The sequence below is a fragment of the Dermochelys coriacea genome, chromosome 2 (assembly GCF_009764565.3).
Source record: "Dermochelys coriacea isolate rDerCor1 chromosome 2, rDerCor1.pri.v4, whole genome shotgun sequence".
In the NCBI taxonomy this organism is placed as follows: Eukaryota; Metazoa; Chordata; order Testudines; family Dermochelyidae; genus Dermochelys; species Dermochelys coriacea.
Genome location: NC_050069.1, coordinates 139,162,304 through 139,185,166, shown reverse-complemented (window position 1 = coordinate 139,185,166; position 22,863 = coordinate 139,162,304). Strand labels below are relative to the sequence as shown.

Here is a 22,863-nt window from a genome sequence, read left to right as displayed (position 1 = left end):
AGCAGTAGCTTATTTTAATGAACATACCTGTCATCTTGATCCTGTTTTTTCCCACTCCCTCTCTTTAAGTTATCAGAAAGAAAGAACAATTCCATGATGGGTAGGAAAATGTTCTGAAGTTTTCAGACTGTTATCTGACGTACTACAGGACATGCAGTGGTTGCCAACCACTTTCAGATTACTGATCAGCTACGTTCTTTTCTAGTGGCTGATATCCCATCTACTCTGTCTCTTGCTCTGCTATCAGAGATATGTACTTTGAAGTTACAGTATGAAGAGATTGAAACAAACATGTAATCATGTGACCGGACAGTTCATGGGTAACAATTAATATGTAAACTTCATGCAGAGGATTTTTGAAATCGAGACAGTTATTTTAAAAAAAATAATTGCGTGATTAATCGTGCTGCTAAACAATAATAGTGCAATCTCTTTATCATGAAAGTTGAATTTGCAAAAGTAGACTTATATGCAAAAATAACTATTCAAAAACAAAACAATGTAAAACTTTAGAGCCCACAAGTCCAATCAGCCCTACTTCTTGTTCAGATGATCTCTTGTGGGAGATAATGCTGCCTGCTTCTTGTTTAAAATGTCACCTAAAAGTCAGAACAGGAGTTTACATGGCATTCTGTAGCCAGCGTCACAAGATATTTATATGCCAGATGTGCTAAAGATTAATATGTCCCTTCATGCTTCAATCATCATTCCAGAGGACATGTGTCCATGCTGATGACAGGTTCTGCTTGATAACAATCCAAAGCAGTACAGACTGACATATGTTCATTTGCATCATCTGAGTCAGATGCCACCAGCCAAAGGTTGATTTTTTTCAGTTCTGTAGTTTCTGCATCAGGGTGTTGGTCTTTTTAGACTTTTGAAAGCATGCTCCACACCTGGTCCCTCTCAGATTTTGGAAGGCACTTCCGATTCTTAAACTTTGAGTCAAGTGCTGTATCTTTAGAAATTTCACATTGGTAGCTTCTTTGCGTTTTGTCAAATCTGCAGTGAAAGTGTTCTTAAAATGAACAACATGTGCTGGGTCATCATCCAAGACTGCTATAACATGAAATATAGGGCAGAAAGCAGGTAAAACAGAGCAGGAGACATACAATTCTCCCCCAAGGAGTTCAGTCACAAATTTAATTAATGCATTTTTTAATGAGCGTCATCAGCATGGAAGCATGTCCTCTGGAATGGTGGCCGAAGCATGAAGGGGCATACAAATGTTATCATATCTGGCACATAAATACCTTGCAATGCTGGCTACAAAAGTGCCATGCAAACACCTGTTCTTACTTTCAGGTGTCATGTAAATAAGAAGCAGGCAGCATTATCTCCCATAAATGTAAACAAACTTGTTTCTCTTAGTGATTGGCTGAACAAGAAGTAGGACTGAGTAGACTTGTAGGCTCTAAAGTTTTACATTGTTTTGTTTTTGAGTGCAGTTATATAACAAAAAAAATCTACATTTGTAAGTTGCACTTTCATGATAAAGAGATTGCACTACAGTACTTGTATCAGGTGAATTGAAAAATACTATTTCTTTTATCATTTTTACAGTGAAAACATTTGTAATAAAAATAATATAAAGTGAGCACTGTACACTTTGTTTTCTGTGTTGTAATTGAAATCAATATATTTGAAAGTGTAGAAAAACATCCAAAAATATTTAATAAATTTCAATTGGTATTCTATTGTTAAACAGTACAATTAAAGCTGTGATTAATCATGATTATTTTTAATTGCGATTCATTTTTTGAGTTAATTGCATGAATTAACTGTGATTGACAGCCCTAAAAAAAATCCATGTAAGATCCAAGCTCAATTCCTGTTCTTACTCTCCAGTATAGCAGGAAATAGTTGAATGCCCCCACTGCTTCTAAGGCCCAAGTCTGAGGGCTAAAGCCGTGTCTTTTGTCACTCAGTGACCCATTTGACTAGCAGAACATTAGCTTCAGTCTGAGAATAAGTGAGAGCTGTAAAGAAAAGTAATTAGGAGGGTTTCTCAGGGCTCTGACAAACACAATGAGTACAATCAGCCACTAAAAAATGAGAACTTCCTACTTTGTCAAAGAATGTAGATAAGTGTCTTGGTTAAAGGAACTTAACTCTAACAGATATGCAGAGGAAGAATTTTAAATGTTCACTTCATAGCCTTTTGTCCTACAGTCTCCGTCTCTTTACTTGCATTTTGTTTCACAAAAGAGAATGTTATTTTCCTTACAGTAACTGGAGGTTCTTTGAGATGTATGATTCCTATTTGTATTCCACTGTGTGTAAACATGCACTTCATGCACGCAGTTATAGAACTCTTGAAAACAGTGTCAGTTGGTCCACACATGCACCCTCACCCTCCTCTTGCCTCTGATCAAGGAGATTAAGGGTGGAGCAGATCAACCTCTCCTCCAGTTCCTTCTCTATCACGAATCCAAGAATGATTTGAAGCAGAGGGGAAGGAGGGCAGGTAGTGGAATGCAGATAGGTCTACCCCACGTATCTTGAAGAACCTCCACACGGTAAGTAATTTTCTTTTCTTCTTTGATTGCTGGTCCCTATGTGTATTCCACTCTGGGTGGCTGACAAGCAGTACTGAAGTAGGAGGAGGCTGCCAGGATGCAGGCAGCAAAGTCATTTGAAATACTGCCATCCCAAAAGATGCATCGGTGGAGGAGTCCTGTACTAAAGCATATTGTCTCACAAATGTGTGGATGGAACTCCATGTAACTGCTCTGCAAATGTCAAGTAGAGGTACTTCTTGAAGCGATGCCATTGATATCACTTGTGTTCTTGTAGAATGAGCCATGAGGGGGAGGATAATTAGACAGCTGATAGCAGAGATAGATACAACCTGAGATCAATTTACAGATCCTCTGAGAAGATATAGCTTGACCTTGAATTCTTTCTGCTACAGCAATAAACAGTCTTTGAGTTTTTCTGATTGGCTTTATCTTTCGCAGGTAAAAGGTTAAGGCTCATCACATGTTGAGGGAATGAAGTCTCCTCTCTTCTTCTAATGTGTGTGGTTTTGGCAAAAAACAAGTGAAGTGACTGGTGCAAGTGAAACAAACTACTTTGTGGGTGAATTTAGGATGTAAACACAATGACACCTTGTCTGTATGGAATATGGTGTCAGGAAGATCAACCATCAATGATCTAAGCTTGCTCACCCTCCTGACTGAGTTGATGGCTATCAGGAATGTAACCTTCATGGACAGAAGAGAAATGGAACATGTGGCTAGTGGTTCAAAAAGAGGTTAAGAGAGCACAAAAAGAATAAGGTTAAAGTCCCATTGAGGAGCAGATTTCCTTACTGACAGAAAGGCTCTGATTAGACCTTTGCAGAAACTGGTAGTCAGTTAGTGAGCAAAAATTAAATAACCATGAGAAGGTGGGTGGTACACATTCATTGGTGCCAGGTGGACCCCAGCTGTTCTGAGAGAAAGAAGATTGTTCAGAATAAGGGGAATACCCACAACTCATGGGTTTTTGTTGTGCCCAGACAAGGAAACACTTCCACTTGACTAAGTAAAATTTTCTAATGGAATCTTTTCTATTGTTACTAAGGATGCTTTGCACAGCTTCAGAGCATGAACTTTTGAGATTTGACACCCATCCAAACACCTCACCCTGAGATGGAGTGCTTGGGGGCTGAGATGCTTGATTCTGTCTTTCCCCTGGTTCATGCGATTGGAAAAGGCTGAATGCTGATTGTTGACCAAGACAACATGTGTAGAAGACTCAGGAACAAGAACCGTCTGGGCCAGGTGGGGGCAATGGGGATGACTCATGCCTTGTCCAATTTATAAAATATATACATATGTATGTACAAATCCAAAACTAAAGGAAGATGAAACTCCAGACACTGGAAGTTCCAACCCAGGCCATGCGATGATAAGAAGGAACTAGAGAGGTGGTCGGTCCGCTCTGCCCTTTATCTCCTCAATTGGAGGACAGCAACAGTGCATGCATGACCCAATAGACATGGCTTTCAAGAATTTTTTGACTCCATGCGTATGCGTACCCACAATGTAATACACACTGGTACCAGCACTCAAAGAAGTACAAGTTTTCAGCATGCATACAATGTATGCTAATGCAAAAACAAGTGTCAGGGCAAGGACTGTCTACCACAAAATGCCTAGCAAAATGGGGCCCCATTCTTGGTTGGCCATCAGGCACTATCATAATTAATAGGTTAAATGTACAAATATACAAATCAAAATCAAAATCCATCTCTTGTACTCTACTACATATTTTGTTTTTCTTTCTTGCTCATTCTTCATCTGTTTTGTGTTCCCATTCAACAAAATATTTAACCACATGTTTGAGCACTTTCTTAATTCAGGGTCTATGTTTTCTACTCTTTTCATACATTTCTCTGCACATTTCTTAGTTACTGCTCTCACCTGCCATATCATTTATGATTCTCTGTTTTCCAGTATTGGTTCAGAGCATTTCATTGTTTATTCTAGTACCTCCATGTATTCATCATTTATGAGGAGTGGAGTAGCTGACTGACCTCAAAATAGTTTAATAATGGCCTTCCCCAAAACCAAAGCAATTCATACAACACAGTGAAACAGAACACAAAATTGTGTAATTCACCCATTTTTGAGCTACTTTGATTGCACTGTAAAGCAATTTAGCTTCCTTATAAAATAGGACTAAATAAATAGGGCTTCATTATGCATAACTTTTCTTGCAAGAGAAAAAATGAACAAAAGCAAGTGAAAGAAAATAGGTATTTTATAAATAATACAGACACCAAAATAACTATTGTGCAAATAAGATGTAAAACATTATTTTGATCTGAAAGATGTAAGAGAGACTATGCAACAAGTGAAAAAGGACAATTTAATAGGAGTCATTAGTAATGTAACAAGAAAACATCAGTAATGGTTGCAGGAAAATTACATTTATCTGACATTAATGGATTAGTCAAAATTGGGCTTTCTTGTGCACTAGTTGGGGGCCGGGGCAGGTTAGTAAGTGTAATAACTATTTATACAGTTTTAGTTCAAGTGCAATCATCTGTGCTTACTATATACTGGACTCATGTTACAGAACATCCTTCTGGATTGCACCATTATAGCATTATGGTTGCAACAGATCCCAGGTGCCAGATTGTGTCCAGCCATTATACAGATTATCTGCTCTCCATTTCTATCCCTACACAGGAGCTGGGCATAAATGCAGTCCTTGTGCTCCCATGAGCCCAAGGACCTATCCTAGCTGGCAACATTAGCTACCACAAAAAGGATAGACAAGAATTGGGACCATGGCCCTGTGAACTAACCAGAAGAGCTGGCTGGGCATTGAAGGGTGTTTATAATATGCATTCTTATGTATTTTCTACATAAGCATTTACTGTATCTTTCCCTCTCCACATCCATTGGCAATTTATCACAGAACATCATTATCTCCTCTTCTTGCATTAAGCTTCTGTAGTTACCTGTTGCTTCAGGTGTATCCCTTAGGAAGTCAACAAAGTAAGCATCAGTTTCCGAATCCACTAAAGCCTTTTTTGCTTCACCGAACTCCTCCTCAACCAATTTTGCCAAAGCTGTATCAAACCAATCTACATCTGCTGGGGTTGTGAAACGATCAGCAATAACACACTTACATTCATGCTTCCACAACTTTATCAACACCTGTTCACAAAACAAACATCTCAATTGATTAAGTTTGTAACAGAGGCACTTGTGCTCTTCACAGCCATATCTCAGCAAGATTAGAGTTTTGTCACTGTTGCTCCGTACAGCATCGCATTACCTCTAGACAATACAAAATAATGCTTTACTCCTTACTAAGGAAGCTGAAATAGTATTCTTTGTCAGACTTTGATTCAGCTGCATCTCAGCTTACGTGTATGTCCAGTTTACAAAAAAAAAAAAAAAGAAAAAAAGAGACTGCACATTCAGGACAAAGTATTAGATGAAACCTCAGTCTAGCCTCCCAAATTACATAATTGTGTGTCCAATTATTGCATTGCCAAAAACAGACTTTATGAATGCCAAGCATATTTTTACAAGCAAATTCAATAGCTGACTACCCAGTTTGCTAACAGATATATTTCCCACTCACAAATCATAACTGTCCATTCATAAGATGGAGTCCACACTTTTATATGCTACTTCTGGCAGTACCATCAGTAGAGATGCTTGGATAATGATTCATCTGCAGAGGGACAGTCACTGCATTGAAGACTAAACTTTATATTCAGTATTAAAGAAAATTAAGAGGAAAATATTTACATCAAGTATCTTATTTTTCACAAGGAATGTGGATCGTACAGTAATGAAATACAGAAAGACTTGTTACAGTCTGAAATGTTATTCCCTCTTCCATTTAAGGTATGTCTGCGCTGCAATCTTGGGCATGATTGCAGCATGGGTAGACATAGTGTTCATTGTATGCACACTAGCACAGCTAGAAATAAAAGGGTAGCACAGCCTTCAGATGGGGCTGGACAAGCATATTGGGGATCCCAGGTATATGCAGGCATTGCTATCCCATGCAGATGCTTGTGCTGTTGTGTCTCCACTGCTATGTTTAGCTGCTAGTACAGGTAAAGCTAGCATGGGTATGTCTATCCATGCTGCAACCACACCTCAGACTGAAGTACAGACATACCCTTATAGCTTTAAGCCAAAAATCAGCTTTCAGCCAGTCACATAGTTTGAAAACCTCAAGGCATCCTATACCTTAAGAACAAAATTATTTGTCATTAAGACACTGAATAGCTTGCTGCTGTGTATTTTTATAAAATTGAATATTTTTAAAAGCTTGATTTTCTCCAGAATTTTAAAAATTTAAATAAGCTAACATTTATCAGTAAGTATAACAGACCATAAAACCGATGCAGACAGTGTAACAAACTGGTTTCTGTTCTTTTGCTACACTGAATGTCCATAAAATCCTTTGGCATCTTAACCATTTAGCTAAGTCAGTATTGTTTCATCACTGATGCTTATTATTTATTATTTGTATTGAGGAAGCACCTTGGAGTCCCAGATGTGGAACAGGACCCCACTGTCCTAGGTAGAGTACAAACACAGAACAAAACCACTGAAGATCTTACAATTTAATAAGAAAAGTGATAACAAGTAGAGACAGAGGCTTCCTACGTATACTGAACCACCAAAAGAATCAGTTATAGTCTTCATCCCATTGCTACTTAATATGCTAACTCCATGAAAGAAATCTGTATGTTACTTACATTATGTTCACTGATTACTTCCGATACAGTATTTAGCATCCCCTGCCAAATCCTTGAGAGATCTCGTAGATTGAAGACATAATGGAACTTGGCTGGAGTGGGTAGCATTTTGATCTTGGTCATTTGCCATAACCTGCGTGTCACTGGCACCAATTTGGCTACTGATCTTCTTACCTCTTCTGAGAAGCCCCGCTGACTACAATAATGCCCTACTCCAATCACACCTGGGGAAAGTATAATTTATGGTTTAAAGGGCAGTTACTAAAATAAGGCTTGTCTACACATGGAGCTATTCTGGAACAGCTATTCCTGAATAACTCCAGGTACAGACAACCTGTACATGTAAGACAGCAGTACTCTTTGCACCTTCACCTCATGTCCCCTGAAATACACCAAAATGCTGCAGCCTAGCTAAGCTATAAAATGCACCTCTGGTGCTGCATTGGGAGCAATAGGTTAAGGACCAGACACCAATTATTTTAAGTCAAGGTCAAAGTTATTTCTGCAAAATTTTTGCAGATGTGTGCAGCAACGTAAACATGTAGCACCTGTACATGCAGCAAATGTGCATAGAAATCCTATATTTTCATATGTAACTGTTGTGTGTGCAGATTTTCCAGGGACAACTTTGGTGCCAGCCTCAGAATCTTGGATCTAGATGTCCCATTGTAAGACTATTTTCTTGAGTTTATAAATCAATTGGTGAACTTCATGTTGAATTGGAACATTCCAAGTCAAACCTGAGCAGACTCAATTTGGATTATTCAACACGAAAAATAGTTTCCACTGAAAATGTTAGGGGGCTAAATCATGGAAACCTCTCTACTCCCTTGGGTTTTGTAAAAAAATGATACTTGTTCAAGGCCTTAGTTTTAGGTCAAATTTTACCTCAGAAAGTCCATTTGAAAAAGGACACCATTTTGATTTTGTGCTAATGTTACCCACAGTTTGGTCCTGGGGGGGATTCTGCATCACTGCACAATTTTGCGGAAATTAATGTTGGGCAAACAGAATTTCATTTCCCCCCCGCCAATAGAAATTGGCTGAAGAGATGTTGGCCACCACTAGGGGCCACTGGATCTGGCAGAGCCCAGCTGAGAAATAGAAGGCAAGGCTGGGGAGAGGGTGAGGAAACCGGAGGGTTCCCAGCAGCTGCAGTTCCCAGCATACCCTGAAGGAGGGAGGGAGCACTCAGGAAACTCTGTGCAAGCCTGGGACCCCGAATCAGGCTGTTTCTCCCTCTGGATCCCTGGGCTATAGGAGGGTAGGGTCTGAGAGTGTCTGGGCTGGGGTGGAGAACTGCAGCTGGGCTTTGGGGGGTAAAGGGTGTGAGTGTCTGGGCTGGGAGGGCCCACATCTGGTCTCTGGGGGGTGGTAAGTGTCTGGCTCCCCAGCTGGGCTCTGGGGGGAAGAGGCAGAGAAGAAAGAACTAGGTTGTTGTAGGGGTTTCTTTAACTCTCTACTCCTGGGGGAATTTTTCTGTGTGTCTGTATTGTTACAGACATCCTTGCTGATAGGTATTTTGAAATAAATTACCAAAATAATTGAAACCAGCATAATTATCTAGTGTTATTTTGGCAAAATAAAATTTACAGAATTTTAAAATATTGTGCGCAGAATTTTCAATTTGTTGGTGCAGAATTCCCGCAGGAGTAAATTTTGTATCTTAGTCTAAGGCAGAGATTTGGTTTTGTGTTTGTTCATTTTTAGTTTCCAGGGCATGACCAAGGAGTGGGCAACAGGGGGAGACAACAGGGCATCAAGGGCTGAGAAAAAAAAACCTCAAAATCCCACTGAGCACTAACCACTTCCTCCCAGCCCCAGCATTACTCCTCCAGCACTACCACCAAAAGCCAGTGAGTTCATGTACCCCAGTCCTTGGTAATCCCAAAGTAGTCTGGGATTTAACTGAGTCCTAGTCACTAACCACACACGGAAAATTTGAGAGCCACTGTTCCAGGAAAATATGGGCACATACATTCAAGACCCCCACCCCACATGCAAAAAAAATTAAGATTTTCAATCTTAAGATTTCCCTTTAAAGTACGGGGGAGGGGGGCAAGCAAAATTTGGCATTCCAGTTCTAACTGTCTCAATCAATACTTTGCAAAGAGAGTCTTCATTTTACCAAAGATCTTGTCAATGGAAGAATTGGAAGGCAGAGTACAGTTGAATATGGAAAAATGTCTCTTTAGTCTCTGTGGGATGTCATTGCGACCTCCACCAGGGTGGATCATGGCTGCCAAGAACTGGATATCAACAATGTTGGTAAACTCCCCCGGTTTCTCTAGGTTATAGAACCCATTCTGTTCCATCAGCTGTCGAACTATCTCATTGGTGACCTATAAAGAGCCCATTAGGATTAGAAGAATATTTCCCTGGATGCAAAATGGCATGCAAAATTATTTATGAGCACTCGATAAACATAACTAAGAGACAGATTTTCTTTGTCTTAAAAAACACTACATTTTCTTCTGCCATGAAGAAAACAACATTTATAAATTACCAGAAATAGGTGGGATTGGATCGCCCTTTCCTCTGGTAATATCTAGAGGAGGGAGCTCAGAGGAAAATAATTACATGCATTTCAAATACCTCAACAACTTGACCAGAGTGGGGAGCCATGTCACCTATGTCATAAGGAGACATAAAAACAACAGATCAGCATTAAGACAAATTTCAATACTTAACTAACCTGATCTCCCCACTCATTGATTACAGGCATATTCACATCATCAATGAAAACAGTCATCTTCTTGCCTGCAGGAGGACCATATGTCGTCCCCATGCGTTTGTCCACATAACTCTCTATTGAACGCTGTAAGAAAAACCTTTATTACCTAAAGCTGTACAGTTCCTCTCCATCAAAGGATAGTTTATGCTTTTTATGTGCGCACACATAGTAGCAGAAACTCTTCAATAGCGAAGGCATACATGGGTACTCTTCAGACTGTTTTGAGGAGATTTCCACTAAGAAATGCCACTGGCTTTGTAGAATTGGTAAATGGAACACTGGGTTCTGAAAGTGAGGTAATAGGTTGCTATACAAATTGGACACAAATTGCCTTTAAAAACCATAACTGCCAATGTAGTGCATGCAACCCATTTGGAGAATTATCCCTTTTTTTTTCATGGAGTGGTGTAATAAACTAAGTTTGAACTATTGTGATCATAGATAACTTTATGAAATATCACCTCCATGAAAGATTTAACTCAATTATGAAATAAACACAACTTACAATCATTAATGTAGACTACGTTTTGTAAAGTTTTTAGTCTTTTACACAAGGTTTTAATGACAATCCAATAAAAATGAATGACCACTTCAGCCAGTTAGTGTGAACTGGCATATTTCCAGACATCAAGAAACATTGAAAATTTGATGAGGGAAGTATAACGTGTCAAAAATACGAGAGTAACCAAATAACCACTGGAATGACTGGAAGAGATGTGGTTCCTGAGGATTTGCTGAAATTGATGGACAATTTTCAAAAGGCATATTGTGAGAGAAGCAAGTTAGATTCCATGTAGAAAGGCCATTTTGACTGAAACCCTTGGAGTAGACTGGTGCTTTTGTTTGTTTGTAATTAGAGAAAGCCGCCTTTTAATGTGATCTTTCTGGCAAATTCTCAGGTGTACAAATAAAGATATGAACTCAGTCATCTTATTAAAAGTAGAGTGATTACTATACCTGGAACATTAATGGGGTAGTTGCAGATGAGAAGCTCAGACTCTTGGCCATGTGGCTTTCAGGATTATATTTTGACATGAATCCTTTGATAATGACAGTTTTAGCAGTTCCTTGCTCGCCAATTAGTAGCACAGGCTAGACAAGGAGAGAATTCAAATGAGCCCAGAGGTGCAAAAGCCAAGTGTGCTAACAAAGTCTCATCAACCTCTGTATCTATCCTTGTCAGGAATGAAACAAAAAAATAAAAATGTAACTTTCAATGAGAAAAAAATTGGCAAGCTGGAAGCAGTGGGCTGTTTTAGCACTGAACAATTCAAGATGTATTAACTCTAACAGTATGTATGCAAAAGGGTCATTAGTTTCCACCATACAACAGGAGATCCTCGCATTTTCAATTATAATTCCACATTGTCCTGTTATGCTGGAAGGAGGACAAGAGATACTGGATGTGGTTTAATTAGGCTGCAATATTATTCCTAAATGTCTGGAAGTACCCGTCAGATAAAAGTGTACAGTGCAGGTAGTTCAATAATCATTTACACATACCTGGGGGCGGGGAGTTACCCATCCTTGTCCCTAGCCAACCCACTGCTGGGACCCTCCTCCCTCAAATGAGGGTTAAGGTGTGCCATAAAGGAGGGTTGGTTAGCTCTCTGCCATATCAGTCATAGGAGCCCCAAATCCCCATTTCTGCTCCTTTAAAGAATACCTCCTTTAACTCCTTTACTAATCCATTTTATCTGATCACGTTATCCCTTCCCCACAGAGTACCTGCACAGGATATCAGCCCCATACTTACACAGTAAGTTGCAAATCATAGCCTAACTTCTGTTCCATATTTGCCCCAAGTAAGGCAGGAAGGTGGAAAAAAAACCAACCATCTTGCCTTGGCCAATCTGGCAGTGAGGGAAAACATATTTTCCAGCCCCTGAGAAAGGAGTGACTGGTGCAATGCCCACCATGGATCATGACAAAGCCTGGCATTTAACTACTTCCATGCATGAGAGGGTGGGTGCTGCTCCACCTCGTCCAGGTAAAAGAGGGTTTTCGTGCCCCAGTGTGGACCTAAATAGTTTCCCCTCTCTTCCAGTCACCTGGTGTGGGGATGGGACACTGACCTGGTCAAGCTACTGCAGCAAATCACTCTGGTACTCTAGTCTCTAAAGGGCCCACACACCTTTCCCTGCAAGCCAGACAATGGCCCCCACTACTTAATGGGCGGTGAGGTCATTTTATTTAAGAACATAAGAACAGCCATACTGGGTCAGACCAAAGGTCCATCTAGCCCAGTATCCTGTCTTCCAAAGGTGGCCAATGCCAGGTGCCCCAGAGGGAATGAACAGAACAGGTAATCATCAAGTGATCCATTCCTTGTCGCCCATTCCCAACTTCTGGCAAACAGAGGCTAGGGACCCCATCCCTGCCCATCCTGGCTAATAGCCATTGATGGACTTATTCTCCATGAATTTATCTAGTTCTTTTTTAAACCCTGTTATAGTCTTGGCGTTCACAACATCCTCTGGCAAGGAGTTCCACAGGTTGACTGTGCATTGTGTGAAGAAATACTTCCTTTTGTTTTAAACCTGTTGCCTATTAATTTAATTTGGTGACCCCTAGTTCTTGTATTATGGGAAGGAGTAAATAGCACTTCCTTATTTACTTTCTCCACACCAGTCATGATTTTATAGAGCTCAATCATAGCCTCCATTAGTCATCTATTTTCCAAACTGAAAAATCCCAGTCTTATTAATCTCTCCTCATACGGAAACTGTTCCATACCCCTAATCATTTTTGTTGCCCTTTTCTGAACCTTTTCCAACTCCAATATATCTTTTTTGAGATGGGGTGACCACATCTACACACAGTATTCAGGATATGAGCGTACCATGGATTTATATACAGGCAATATGATATTTTCTGTCTTACTATCTATCCCTTTCTTAATAGTTCCCAACAATCTGTTCTCTTTTTTGACTCGGGCTGCACATTGAGTGGATGTTTTCAGAGAACAATCCACAATGATTCCAAGATCTCTTTCTTGAGTGGTAACAGCTAATTTAGACCCCATCATTTTATATGTATAGTTGGGATTATGTTTTCCAATGTGCATTACTTTGCATTTATCAACATTGAATTTCATCTACCATTTTGTTGCCATTTATAGTTTAACTCTCCCACCGCCCATGCGGATCACATCATTGACACACACAAACAAGAATGATACCTTGCCCTGCCCAGCAATTGTTTCAATAAGGAAGTCTGTCCTCACGTTGTCAACATTTGGTACCAAGATGGAACCATACTCTGGAATGCTGTTAGTGGGGTACACATACTCTTCAACACGAGTACTCCAGTGCATCCATTTACCTTGTCAGAACAGAATAGATTAATACTTCCAAGCTACAAAGAATTTGCCTGTATCCCATTCTCCAACTAGTAGTACAAGTGGATTGTTACCTATGAAGTTCCCTTACCCTGTCCGGGGCAGTGGGCCCTGCAGGCAAAACCCACTCTCTATGATGATCAGCAATTAACTTTGCAAGGAGTATTCTTAAAAACCCCTGGGAAGGACCACATGACCTGTTGTTACAAGTGACCCGCTTGCTTACCTTTTCTCATTTGACAGCACTTTGTGATACCAAGTCCCTGTTTCCTTGTGTAGTCAGTTGCCCTTGTTTTGGTATCTCACAGCAACAGGGGGAAACTTTATTAAAACCAGTAGTAAAGCATGATTTTAAAACAAAAACTGTCAGGGAACATGGGAAAGTATACAACCTGAAGTGCCTTCTCTATTAATTCTATGAAATATACTCTTTCAAGATCATGTCTCTTCAAATGTTATCTGGTATATGCCAGTGGGTTACTAACCATCAGTTTCCACATAGTAGTCAAACATGGTATCTTCACTTCCTTCTGAGATATGGGGAAGATCAAGCTTTATTTTTTTATGATTACGAAGCCAGTGCTCCATTTTGCATCTGTCTTCCAATTCCAGCAATGCTCCAACACTCCACATGAGGGAGAAGACGTACAACCTTTCCAGGTACTCTGGTGTTACTTCCCCTCCTTGCTCCTGAGAGGTGAAACATTGTTTTAGCTACTTTCATGACTTAAGGCCGTTCCAAGAAAAAATTCCTACATCAGATTCTGCTTTGTATGTTCAAGGTAAAAACCTTTAGCTTTGATTTACATAAGTCTCAGTAGGTGTCCCTACCTATGCTCTGGGCAACCATTACACAAACGAAAAGCTACAATACATACTGTGTCATATTATTTATTTTCCCTAATTCAGAAAATTAGCCACTGGAAAAAAACCCATAGCAAACAAATAGCTTATTTCTCTCCAGAAGCCCAGGGAAAGACAAGTAGTTGGTTTATTAGTTCATTAAAGCCCCAATTCTGCAAATACATATGTTTAATGGGTTACTCTATGACGCAAGTAGTCCCATTGCATTATGGATATATGGTTACAGGATTCAGGCCTTAGACTCAAGATTCCTTAGGGCAGAGACCTATTATTTTTTATGCCTATAGTCTAATGCTCTGAAGAGATCTCTTCCCAGGCATATACCTTAAATATACATGGAAAATTAACATGATGCAGTGTGCAACTGCTCGCTAATTAAATGGTGGCTCTCAGAGGCGGCATATGTTAACAGTGCTCTGCGGCTTGCACTGGCTGAATTTGTATTTTGGTAGAGTTTAAAAAGCCAGAGAACTGAAGTCTTCTCTTTGACCATAGAGTCAATATTCAGCAGCATGGGTATCAGCTTTGCAAGTTTCCCCATACTGCCCTGTTAATCCAATCTGCCTCAAACCTAGGTCTCAAGAAACCATCTCTATAGGCATGAAGATGTTCACCATGTACATCTACTCTTTGGCCTCCCATTTCAATCTGCCAATAAGTGCCAATTTTTTGAACACATCCTCTAAGACATACTCCAAGGGAAAACTTATTTCATATAAGTAACAACAAATAAAAATCTATCAGATAGCATTAACTTTTCACCACCACATTCAACATTTCGTCTGCATTTAAGAAATTATAAGTGAAATGCCCTGCAGTCCATTATCCATTCTGTGAGCCATCCAGTCACTCCTGTTATTAAAACACCAGTTAGGGCGACTGCTGTCTAATGCCGCATAAGAATTCTTACAATTGTCATTGTAAAAATATCAGAAAAAGCACTATATAAACATACTGAAATAAGTATGGACCATCCTAAGTGTCATTTTCAATAGAAATTAGGTACTCACATGTAAGATATTTTAAGCTCCCACATCTTCACAGGAATGTCTCTTCTCTAAATATCCTGGTGTGCTTTCTAATATGTACCCATGTAGCATGAAACAACTTAAGTCAGAATAAACAGTTGGCAAAATATTGTCCAGCTTACCTTCGGAGGGATAAGTCCCTGCAGCATGTTAATGCTTTGCATGATCACAAAGGCCTCCAGCATCTCTATCTTATATTCCAAGGTCTGGATGCTGAAGTAGTAGAATTCGGGGAATGATGAAGTGTACAGGTGACGAAGAATTTCAGCTTCTTGAGGAGAACGTTTTTTCAAAAAGCCCTATTATCCATGGGGGGGAGGGAATATCCTTTAATTTCAAATCAAGACTTCAAAATATTTTTAAATGCTCTCAAGGTTTTAATAAAACAGACTCAAGTGACATGCTGACTTGCTGAGATTCAGCTTTCTTTGTTGGTGCAAATAGAAGGACAAATTCTGCATTCATGTATATGTATAACTCCCAGCGGAAGTTGCACACACATATTAAAAAGCAGAACTGGGCCAAAATCACAGCCAGTCATTCATCACTACTCATGAGATAAAACTTCCACTTTAATTCTCAATCAGCATAGCTGTTTCAAGTGCATTTCAACTCTGCAAAGTGGCTATATAAAAATGGAGTTAGAGGTAGAACTCAGGGATTAATTTAGCCTGAATAATATTTATGTTGGTGAGATGCTATACCAGAACCCACCCAGATTTACCCCCAAAACCCAGTTTGGAAGTTCAAAATAACTGAGCTGAGCATGTCTGGAAGCCACTCAGAGGACAATCATGCGGTCTTAAAATGCCTTTTTTTTTAAATCTCTTGGCAGTAAAAATATACCCCGTCTAATTGATTCCAACAAATATACAGTACCTCATTCAACTCCCTCCCTCTCGTATTCGAACTAGTTCAAAATTGGAGAAAATTTAGTATCCACTTTTTTTGAATGTCCCTACATGGAACACATCAGGTCAGAGCTTTACAGAAATACTTATGCTTATCACTGCCTTTTAAATACTTATGTAATAAAGGATGGCAAAGCCCCAAGTTGCTCTACTAGGAATACATTCATCTTCCATATTTGTCTGTAGTTCCAAAGGATAGTCTTGAGTCTTTTGTATGTATACTTTATTTTGGTGCAGGTTTTCCTGAGTTTATTGCCATTTCTTCTTTTATCCTACAAGTTCATTTTTCCTGTGTGTCACAGTAATTGGTGCACCAATATTACTGGCCAAAGTTCCATTTTTTCACCAGGGTCCTGGTTTTGTGTAGTCTGACTCATCGCCAAGCTAATATTTCTCCAGATGCTAATTTCTCTTTTTCCTCACATATCCCTCCTTCATACACTTCAATACAGCATTCACTACTTGATGCTTGTAGTTCAGAACAGTACTACAATAAGTTAAGAAGAAACTAAATGGGACTTCTTCGATTTTGGAATCAATTTATCTGTAGTTGTATATACTTTAGCAATGCAGCACTCTCTCCAAATACCTATGGCAGATTCAGATATTTTCAAGGCAAGAGATTTAGAATGGAAAGAAACCTTTCAAGTTTATTATTTCCTGAATGTGTCAGTTCTGCTAATAATAATTTTAATAGCTCTTCTTATATCTAGCACATGCCATGTTTTTTCCTTCAGGGATAAAGAAGGGTTTAGGCGTAGAGAAAAATAAATTTCAATTTGGTTACGGAAAAAATAATCAAATCTGACAGTAAATGTCTCAGGAACATGAAGAGCTGCCCTACACTCTTGGAAGATATAGCAAGAATCATGACTACTAACAGCAGAGACATCTAACTGTTGTGCTGATTGACTGCAGCCAGGAAGCATACCTTTATAGAGAGAAAAATATGACTATATATCAGAGGGTAGCCATGTTAGTCTGTATCCACAAAAATTATGAGGAGTCCAGTGGCACCTTAAAGACTAACAAATTTATATGGGCATAAGCTTTCGTGGGTAAAAAACCCACTTCTTCAGATGCATGGAGTGAAAATCACAAATACAGGCATAAATATACTGACACATGAAGAGAAGAGAGTATAAATAGATGTCCTGGAGAATAAATAGATGCTGTTGGTTCAAATGGCTGAGTCATGAGAGTTTGAAATATTATGGTCAGGTCTAAGGCCAGAGAAATAGTTTTAACTGTTACTGTATATAGGCTTGTTGCCTTGAGGAACCACCCCAATCTGGTAATCTACCAGACATTAGGATCAATTTGCCTTCATAATACCACATAACTCTGTGGTGAAAGATACACTCTTATGGCCCAAAGTCCATCCATTAAGAAGTCAAGAGCAGCTGTTCATCTCTGGGTTAATTTCCATCTCCTGACTCAGCTGTGAACCATCTGATCCATACTCTTGGGTAGGACAAAAGGGGTGGAAATTCTGCAGGATGGTAGGAGTTTGTAACCTGGCAGAAATCTCAGTTAGGATTTGTTAATCAAGAGCCAAGGTATAGGATCAGGTAATCCCAAATAGGATAAGAGATCCTTTCCTACTGAAAAGATGGGTTAAGAGTTCCATTGTCTGAAGCTTTGTTTCTCACGACCAATTTGGGGACAATGAATATGATAGCCATTTCCTCCTATTTAAGCTTCTGATTTATGAGCTTCTGGATCTAGACTATTCTCAGTGGTAGCAGATGACAGAACAAGGAGTAATGGTCTCAAGTTGCAGTGGGGGAGGTTTAGGTTGGATATTAGGAAAAACTTTTTCACTAGGAGAGTGGTGAAGCACTGGAATGCGTTACCTAAGGAGGTGGTGGAATCTCCTTCCTTTGAGGTTTTTTTAGGTCAGGCTTGACAAAACCCTGGCTGGGATGATTTAGTTGAGGATTGGTCCTGCTTTGAGCAGGGGGTTGGACTAGATGACTTCCTGAGGTCCCTCCCAACCCTGATATTCTATGATTCTTCCCAGAAGTTGAAGGATGTACATAAAAGGGAAATTTTCATTTGTGAGAAAAAGCAATCGTTCCCAGTGATCATTTTTCCCCGGTGAAGAGCTGCCAAGTTCATGTTTCAAAAGAAGGTGTGTATGTTCATCTGGTGATAGCCAAAGTTCCTGATGATCAGACAAAAACTTCTTGATTAAGCATCAGTTTATGAGTGTCTACAGGTTATTTGTGAACAGACTGGCTAACCTCTTTTGTTACATTTAATATATGTACATTAAGTGCACAGGAAATGAAGTGCATTGGTTTTATGTTTAGACCTACTGTCAGTGCCATTTTGCCAGTTTACATATATCACCGTTGGACTGGGTCAGGATATGCTACTTCATTAGGTGATCCTCAGTCCAGAAGGCCTGACTGGATTGTCCTTACATGTAATAAATTAATGCTCTGAGCCCTCTGACCTCACCTACCCTAAGAGGTCATCATCCATGGTCAGGAGTTAGAGGTCCAGACTGTGAAAGGAGAATCCAGAAATCACATGGGCATCTTGTTTCCATCAGGACAATGAAATGATCGCTATGTTATCTGCATTTCCCTTCACATTTCTTGTTGGGAATGATTCCAGGATGTTAAAAATAACCCCTGAAGCTCTCCTGTGAAATCTTGCCCAATGAGTCACCTCTCCACATAGAGACTCACACATCCAGGAATTGCTACTGAATGGCTAACAGTTCTGTGACACCATAAAAATCAGAGTTTGGATCTTGTGAAGTTTTCCCTGTTGGGAAGATTGACTCTTCCTCTTTCGATCTGAGTTGACCAATCTCCAAAGGGAATCAAAGAGCTCTTCAACTTTATTTCCAAACTGTGTGTCTGAAGTATTGAGAGGGTGCTGTGAACCTTCTCCTGCAAGTAAGGCTTTAAGTAAACCATTGAAGACTAAATATAGATAAATTCCTGGTCTTCAATGTAATTATGCAAAAAGAAAAGGAATACTTGTGGCACCTTAGAGACTAACAAATTTATTAGTCTCTAAGGTGCCACAAGTACTCCTTTTCTTTTTGTGAATACAGACTAACACGGCTGCTACTCTGAAAAATGTAATTATGGTCAATATCAAAACCTTCAGGAACACCTAAGACAAACAATACCTGTTTTGTCAATTAGCTAATACTGATACTAGGGATTTCTGTGGATAAATCAGAGGAATTGTTAGAGCCAAATGTACTGGTTCCATTACTCTTAGTTCTAGGAAGGGGGAAAGGTCCTTTAGGTGGGCTGATGTGATACTTGTCTTGAAGCTGAAGAGAGAATAGGAAGACATGGAGGAACATGGCACCACAGAGTATATCCATGCTGCCCTCTCCCCAACCCTTATCTTGTCTGAAGTAGATTCACTGCACTAGGAGCTATTGGGTGCTCGGTATTTTTGAAAAACAGGCCCTTTAAGAGCCTAAATATAGCTTTAGGAATTTAGGAATTTGGCTTTAGGTTCCATATTCTTAAACACAGACTGAAATTCCAGAATGAAAAAGTGGAAAGTGTAATAGACCACCCAAGCTTCTAAAGACTTAAATCTTTCAGTATTCAATACCACCACCTGGGCCATAGTTATGTTAATTGATCAGCTGGCTGTATGTCTAAGACTACAATTAATGCATTTACACAGTGTTTGAACTGAATAAACATACTGGATAAAATGAATAACCCCAAGTTATAATCTAAACACAGTGAACTACTTGAAAATCATTGGTATTCAACATTCATTAAATATACCTCACTAATAAACTTCTACCAATATACTGAATCATCTAATTATTGTGGACCATACCTCAAGAATAGGGCTCCAGTTGAGAACTGATGAACTCATGAAAACCATGCCATTCCTTGACACAGTAGCAGGGGAAGCATTGTCAATATTATGAGGCTCAAACACTATTTTACAGTTTGGTGCCATCGGAATACGATCTCCATTAGCTAGTGTTAGGGTTCTATTATCATCCAGTACAGAGTTCAGGTTCTCAATCCAAATAGCATCAACAGGACCATCAAGAACTATCCAGATGTGCTCACCTGCAATCCAAAGAACATGTCTATGAAGCAAATCATATGGTCTCACAAGCATTATCTAATTACACTTTATTGTACAGAATATTGCACACTAAGTCTAAATGTTGTAACAACAAGAAATACAAAAGAAAGGGTATTGATTCAGTTTGTTTCTACCAGTTTGAAATCAAGCATTTGATCGGTTGTTGTCCATATCCAAATGCTTATCTGTCCCACAACACATAAAGGTAGCATTATCTGCTGAACACCTGGTAATGCTCGTAACATTCTGGTCAGCAGATTCATGGATTTTTACTATCTCCCATCTTAAGAATTTTAGCTCTTCATATAAACTCCCATTTAATTAAATCATCAAAACTCAGAGTAGAAATCCTGTACTTTAAAAAAAAAATAATACAAATCTTCTGGTTCCAAAGGTTTTGATGATGCTCAAACAACAATCCCTAAACTAAGTAGGAAATACTAGTTAATACAAGTTGTCAGAAAATTGTTAGGCACAATTTCATGTAGTTTTACACTAACTTTTATCATTCTGATCCAGCTCCCATTGGGCATTTTTCCATCTACTTTATTGGGAGTTGGATCGGTCTTTATTTCAAGTATTTTTTGTCTTGCAGAAGCACAATAATCAGTCTTAGATAGGAGCTATTTGCAATATTGTGAAAGTCTTTTTAGGCCAGTTAATCTGTAGACAATATTTCCAAATTTCAACTACAGTAATTTACCTTAAATAATGTCTGATCACTACTTACAATTTTTATCAATAGAGAAATGACTGCTCAATAGCCAAATACTACCTGAGTGTAGTCACCAGTGACCCAGTTTTTGAGCTAGGAAATTGAGTAGTCAAGTAAATTAATATACAACAAGTTTATAATACGGGGCTCAATACAAGTCTCCTTTGAAATAAATGAATGTTTTTGCCTAAAAATGGATGGTGTGGCCAGGCAAGGTTTTTCCTTTGTTTCCTTTACACATTGAAATCCCAAGTGCCTGTGAACATGGGTACACAAACACAGAAAGGAACAGGGTACGTTTTTCAAATCCATTCCCTTAACGTCAAGCAGCAGGTGCAAAATTAGACAAAGGGACACCTCCTCTTTAATCCTATGACCAATCCTTCAAAGAAAGGATTGGGAAAATTAGTGGAATAGAATTTGCCATTTTGCAACCTGAAGATGACACATTCTGAGTAGTGATTATTATTTCTCCATGCAAGGAGGTCTTACTTTTGAAACCATACTAGTTATTTGCTTGAAAAAAGCTTTTTGATTAATGCTATGGTTGGTTCACTGGTTTGGGGGTGATGGGACACGTGGTGTTTTGTTTGTTTTTGTTGTGTGATTTACCTTTCTTGGCTCTCAAAGTTTTCCTCCACAGAGTGGAAAAAATCCCATCTGTCCAGTCATTGGTTGCTACATCAAGGCGACCAAACATCTGAGGTGCTGTGATAGCTTTGGGATTCATTCTCATTTCACGGTGTGGCTGTCCACAATCTGCAAAGGTCAAATCAATCTGTCAACCTTTGGTATTTCAAGTCAAATGTCATGGTGCGGCATTACACTAACTTACCATACAAAATTATATGGTTGTTAGTGGTTTACTACTATCAGAACTACAAGATTACTTTGAAAATTCATTTCTTCTTGTATACCAAATTGATAATTAGAGCTGTCAAAAATTAACAATAAAGTATTCCTTCCAGGCATGATGTAAAGGAGAAATCCATGCATTGACAAGTAAAGGAGAGCACAACAACATGATGACATGTATTCAAGGCCTTATTTAAGGTGGCGATTCTTTAAACTACATAGCTCCAATGCCTTTAATTTTCAATGTATTTTTCTATATCTTGAGCTTAGAGTACCACACAGAAACTTTATTCTCTACATTCCCTCATTTTCTGCGATATGTTCTTGCTCACCTTGGACTAACTCAATTAAATTGTAGTTGCATGATTACAGAACTTCTCAAGCAGCCACAGGGAATGCATTTATATCACCAGCATCTGACCTTTAAAATCCTTTATTAATACAAGACTATGTTTCATTTTCCAAAAATGTCTAATGTTTGATCAGCAGTAAAGATGTAACAAAATCTTAGCTCTAATAATCCTGAGTAAAGTATAGACAATGGACCTTTAAAAATATGACTTGCATTGCAAGAAAGAAATTTTTCATTTTAAATACCAGTAGTGTCCAGAAGTGTAAAATTTTAATGCTGTACAAAAAATTAAGCAGTTTTGCAAATCATGACCTGACAAAACTACTGCAGTATATGGTCATTTGTGGACATTATTACTTCAGATATTCAGACTGACAGATGTGCTGCATCATCTGTATCTTGGCAATACTCAGTAAAATGTTCTGCAGAAACATACCAAAAACTCTAAGAAGGTACCATATTGCCTTTGTGTTCTTTTCTGAATGAGAGCCGAAATTAAAAGATTAGATTATTTTGATTTTATGCTGGCTTTAACTGAACCAAGATATTGCATGGAAGTAAAAAAGAAAAGGAGTACTTGTGGCACCTTAGAGACTAACAAATTTATTAGAGCATAAACTTTTGTGAGCTACAGCTCACTTCATCGGATTACAGTTTGTCCTCTCTCTTCTAAACTATTCCTTTACACTACATCTTCACAGGCAACTTGGCAAGTCTAACAGGAATCATATAAAACCAATGCTGTGAAGT

At 38.9% G+C, this 22,863-nt stretch overlaps 1 protein-coding gene across 1 annotated transcript in view; it reads right to left on the bottom strand.

The window, feature by feature from the left end:
* The window catches only part of DNAH5 (dynein axonemal heavy chain 5), a 316,306-nt gene that overhangs the window by 100,704 nt on the left and 192,739 nt on the right, over positions 1-22,863 (bottom strand). Inside the window, exons 42-51 of the mRNA XM_038392521.2 lie at positions 21,519-21,665; positions 19,931-20,172; positions 15,311-15,487; positions 13,782-13,986; positions 13,138-13,280; positions 10,914-11,048; positions 9,918-10,040; positions 9,351-9,564; positions 7,223-7,446; positions 5,456-5,654 (exon numbers count right to left, since the gene is read on the bottom strand). Coding sequence (XP_038248449.2) covers positions 5,456-5,654; positions 7,223-7,446; positions 9,351-9,564; positions 9,918-10,040; positions 10,914-11,048; positions 13,138-13,280; positions 13,782-13,986; positions 15,311-15,487; positions 19,931-20,172; positions 21,519-21,665 — 1,809 coding nt within the window. The remainder of the gene's footprint in view (positions 1-5,455; positions 5,655-7,222; positions 7,447-9,350; positions 9,565-9,917; positions 10,041-10,913; positions 11,049-13,137; positions 13,281-13,781; positions 13,987-15,310; positions 15,488-19,930; positions 20,173-21,518; positions 21,666-22,863) is intronic.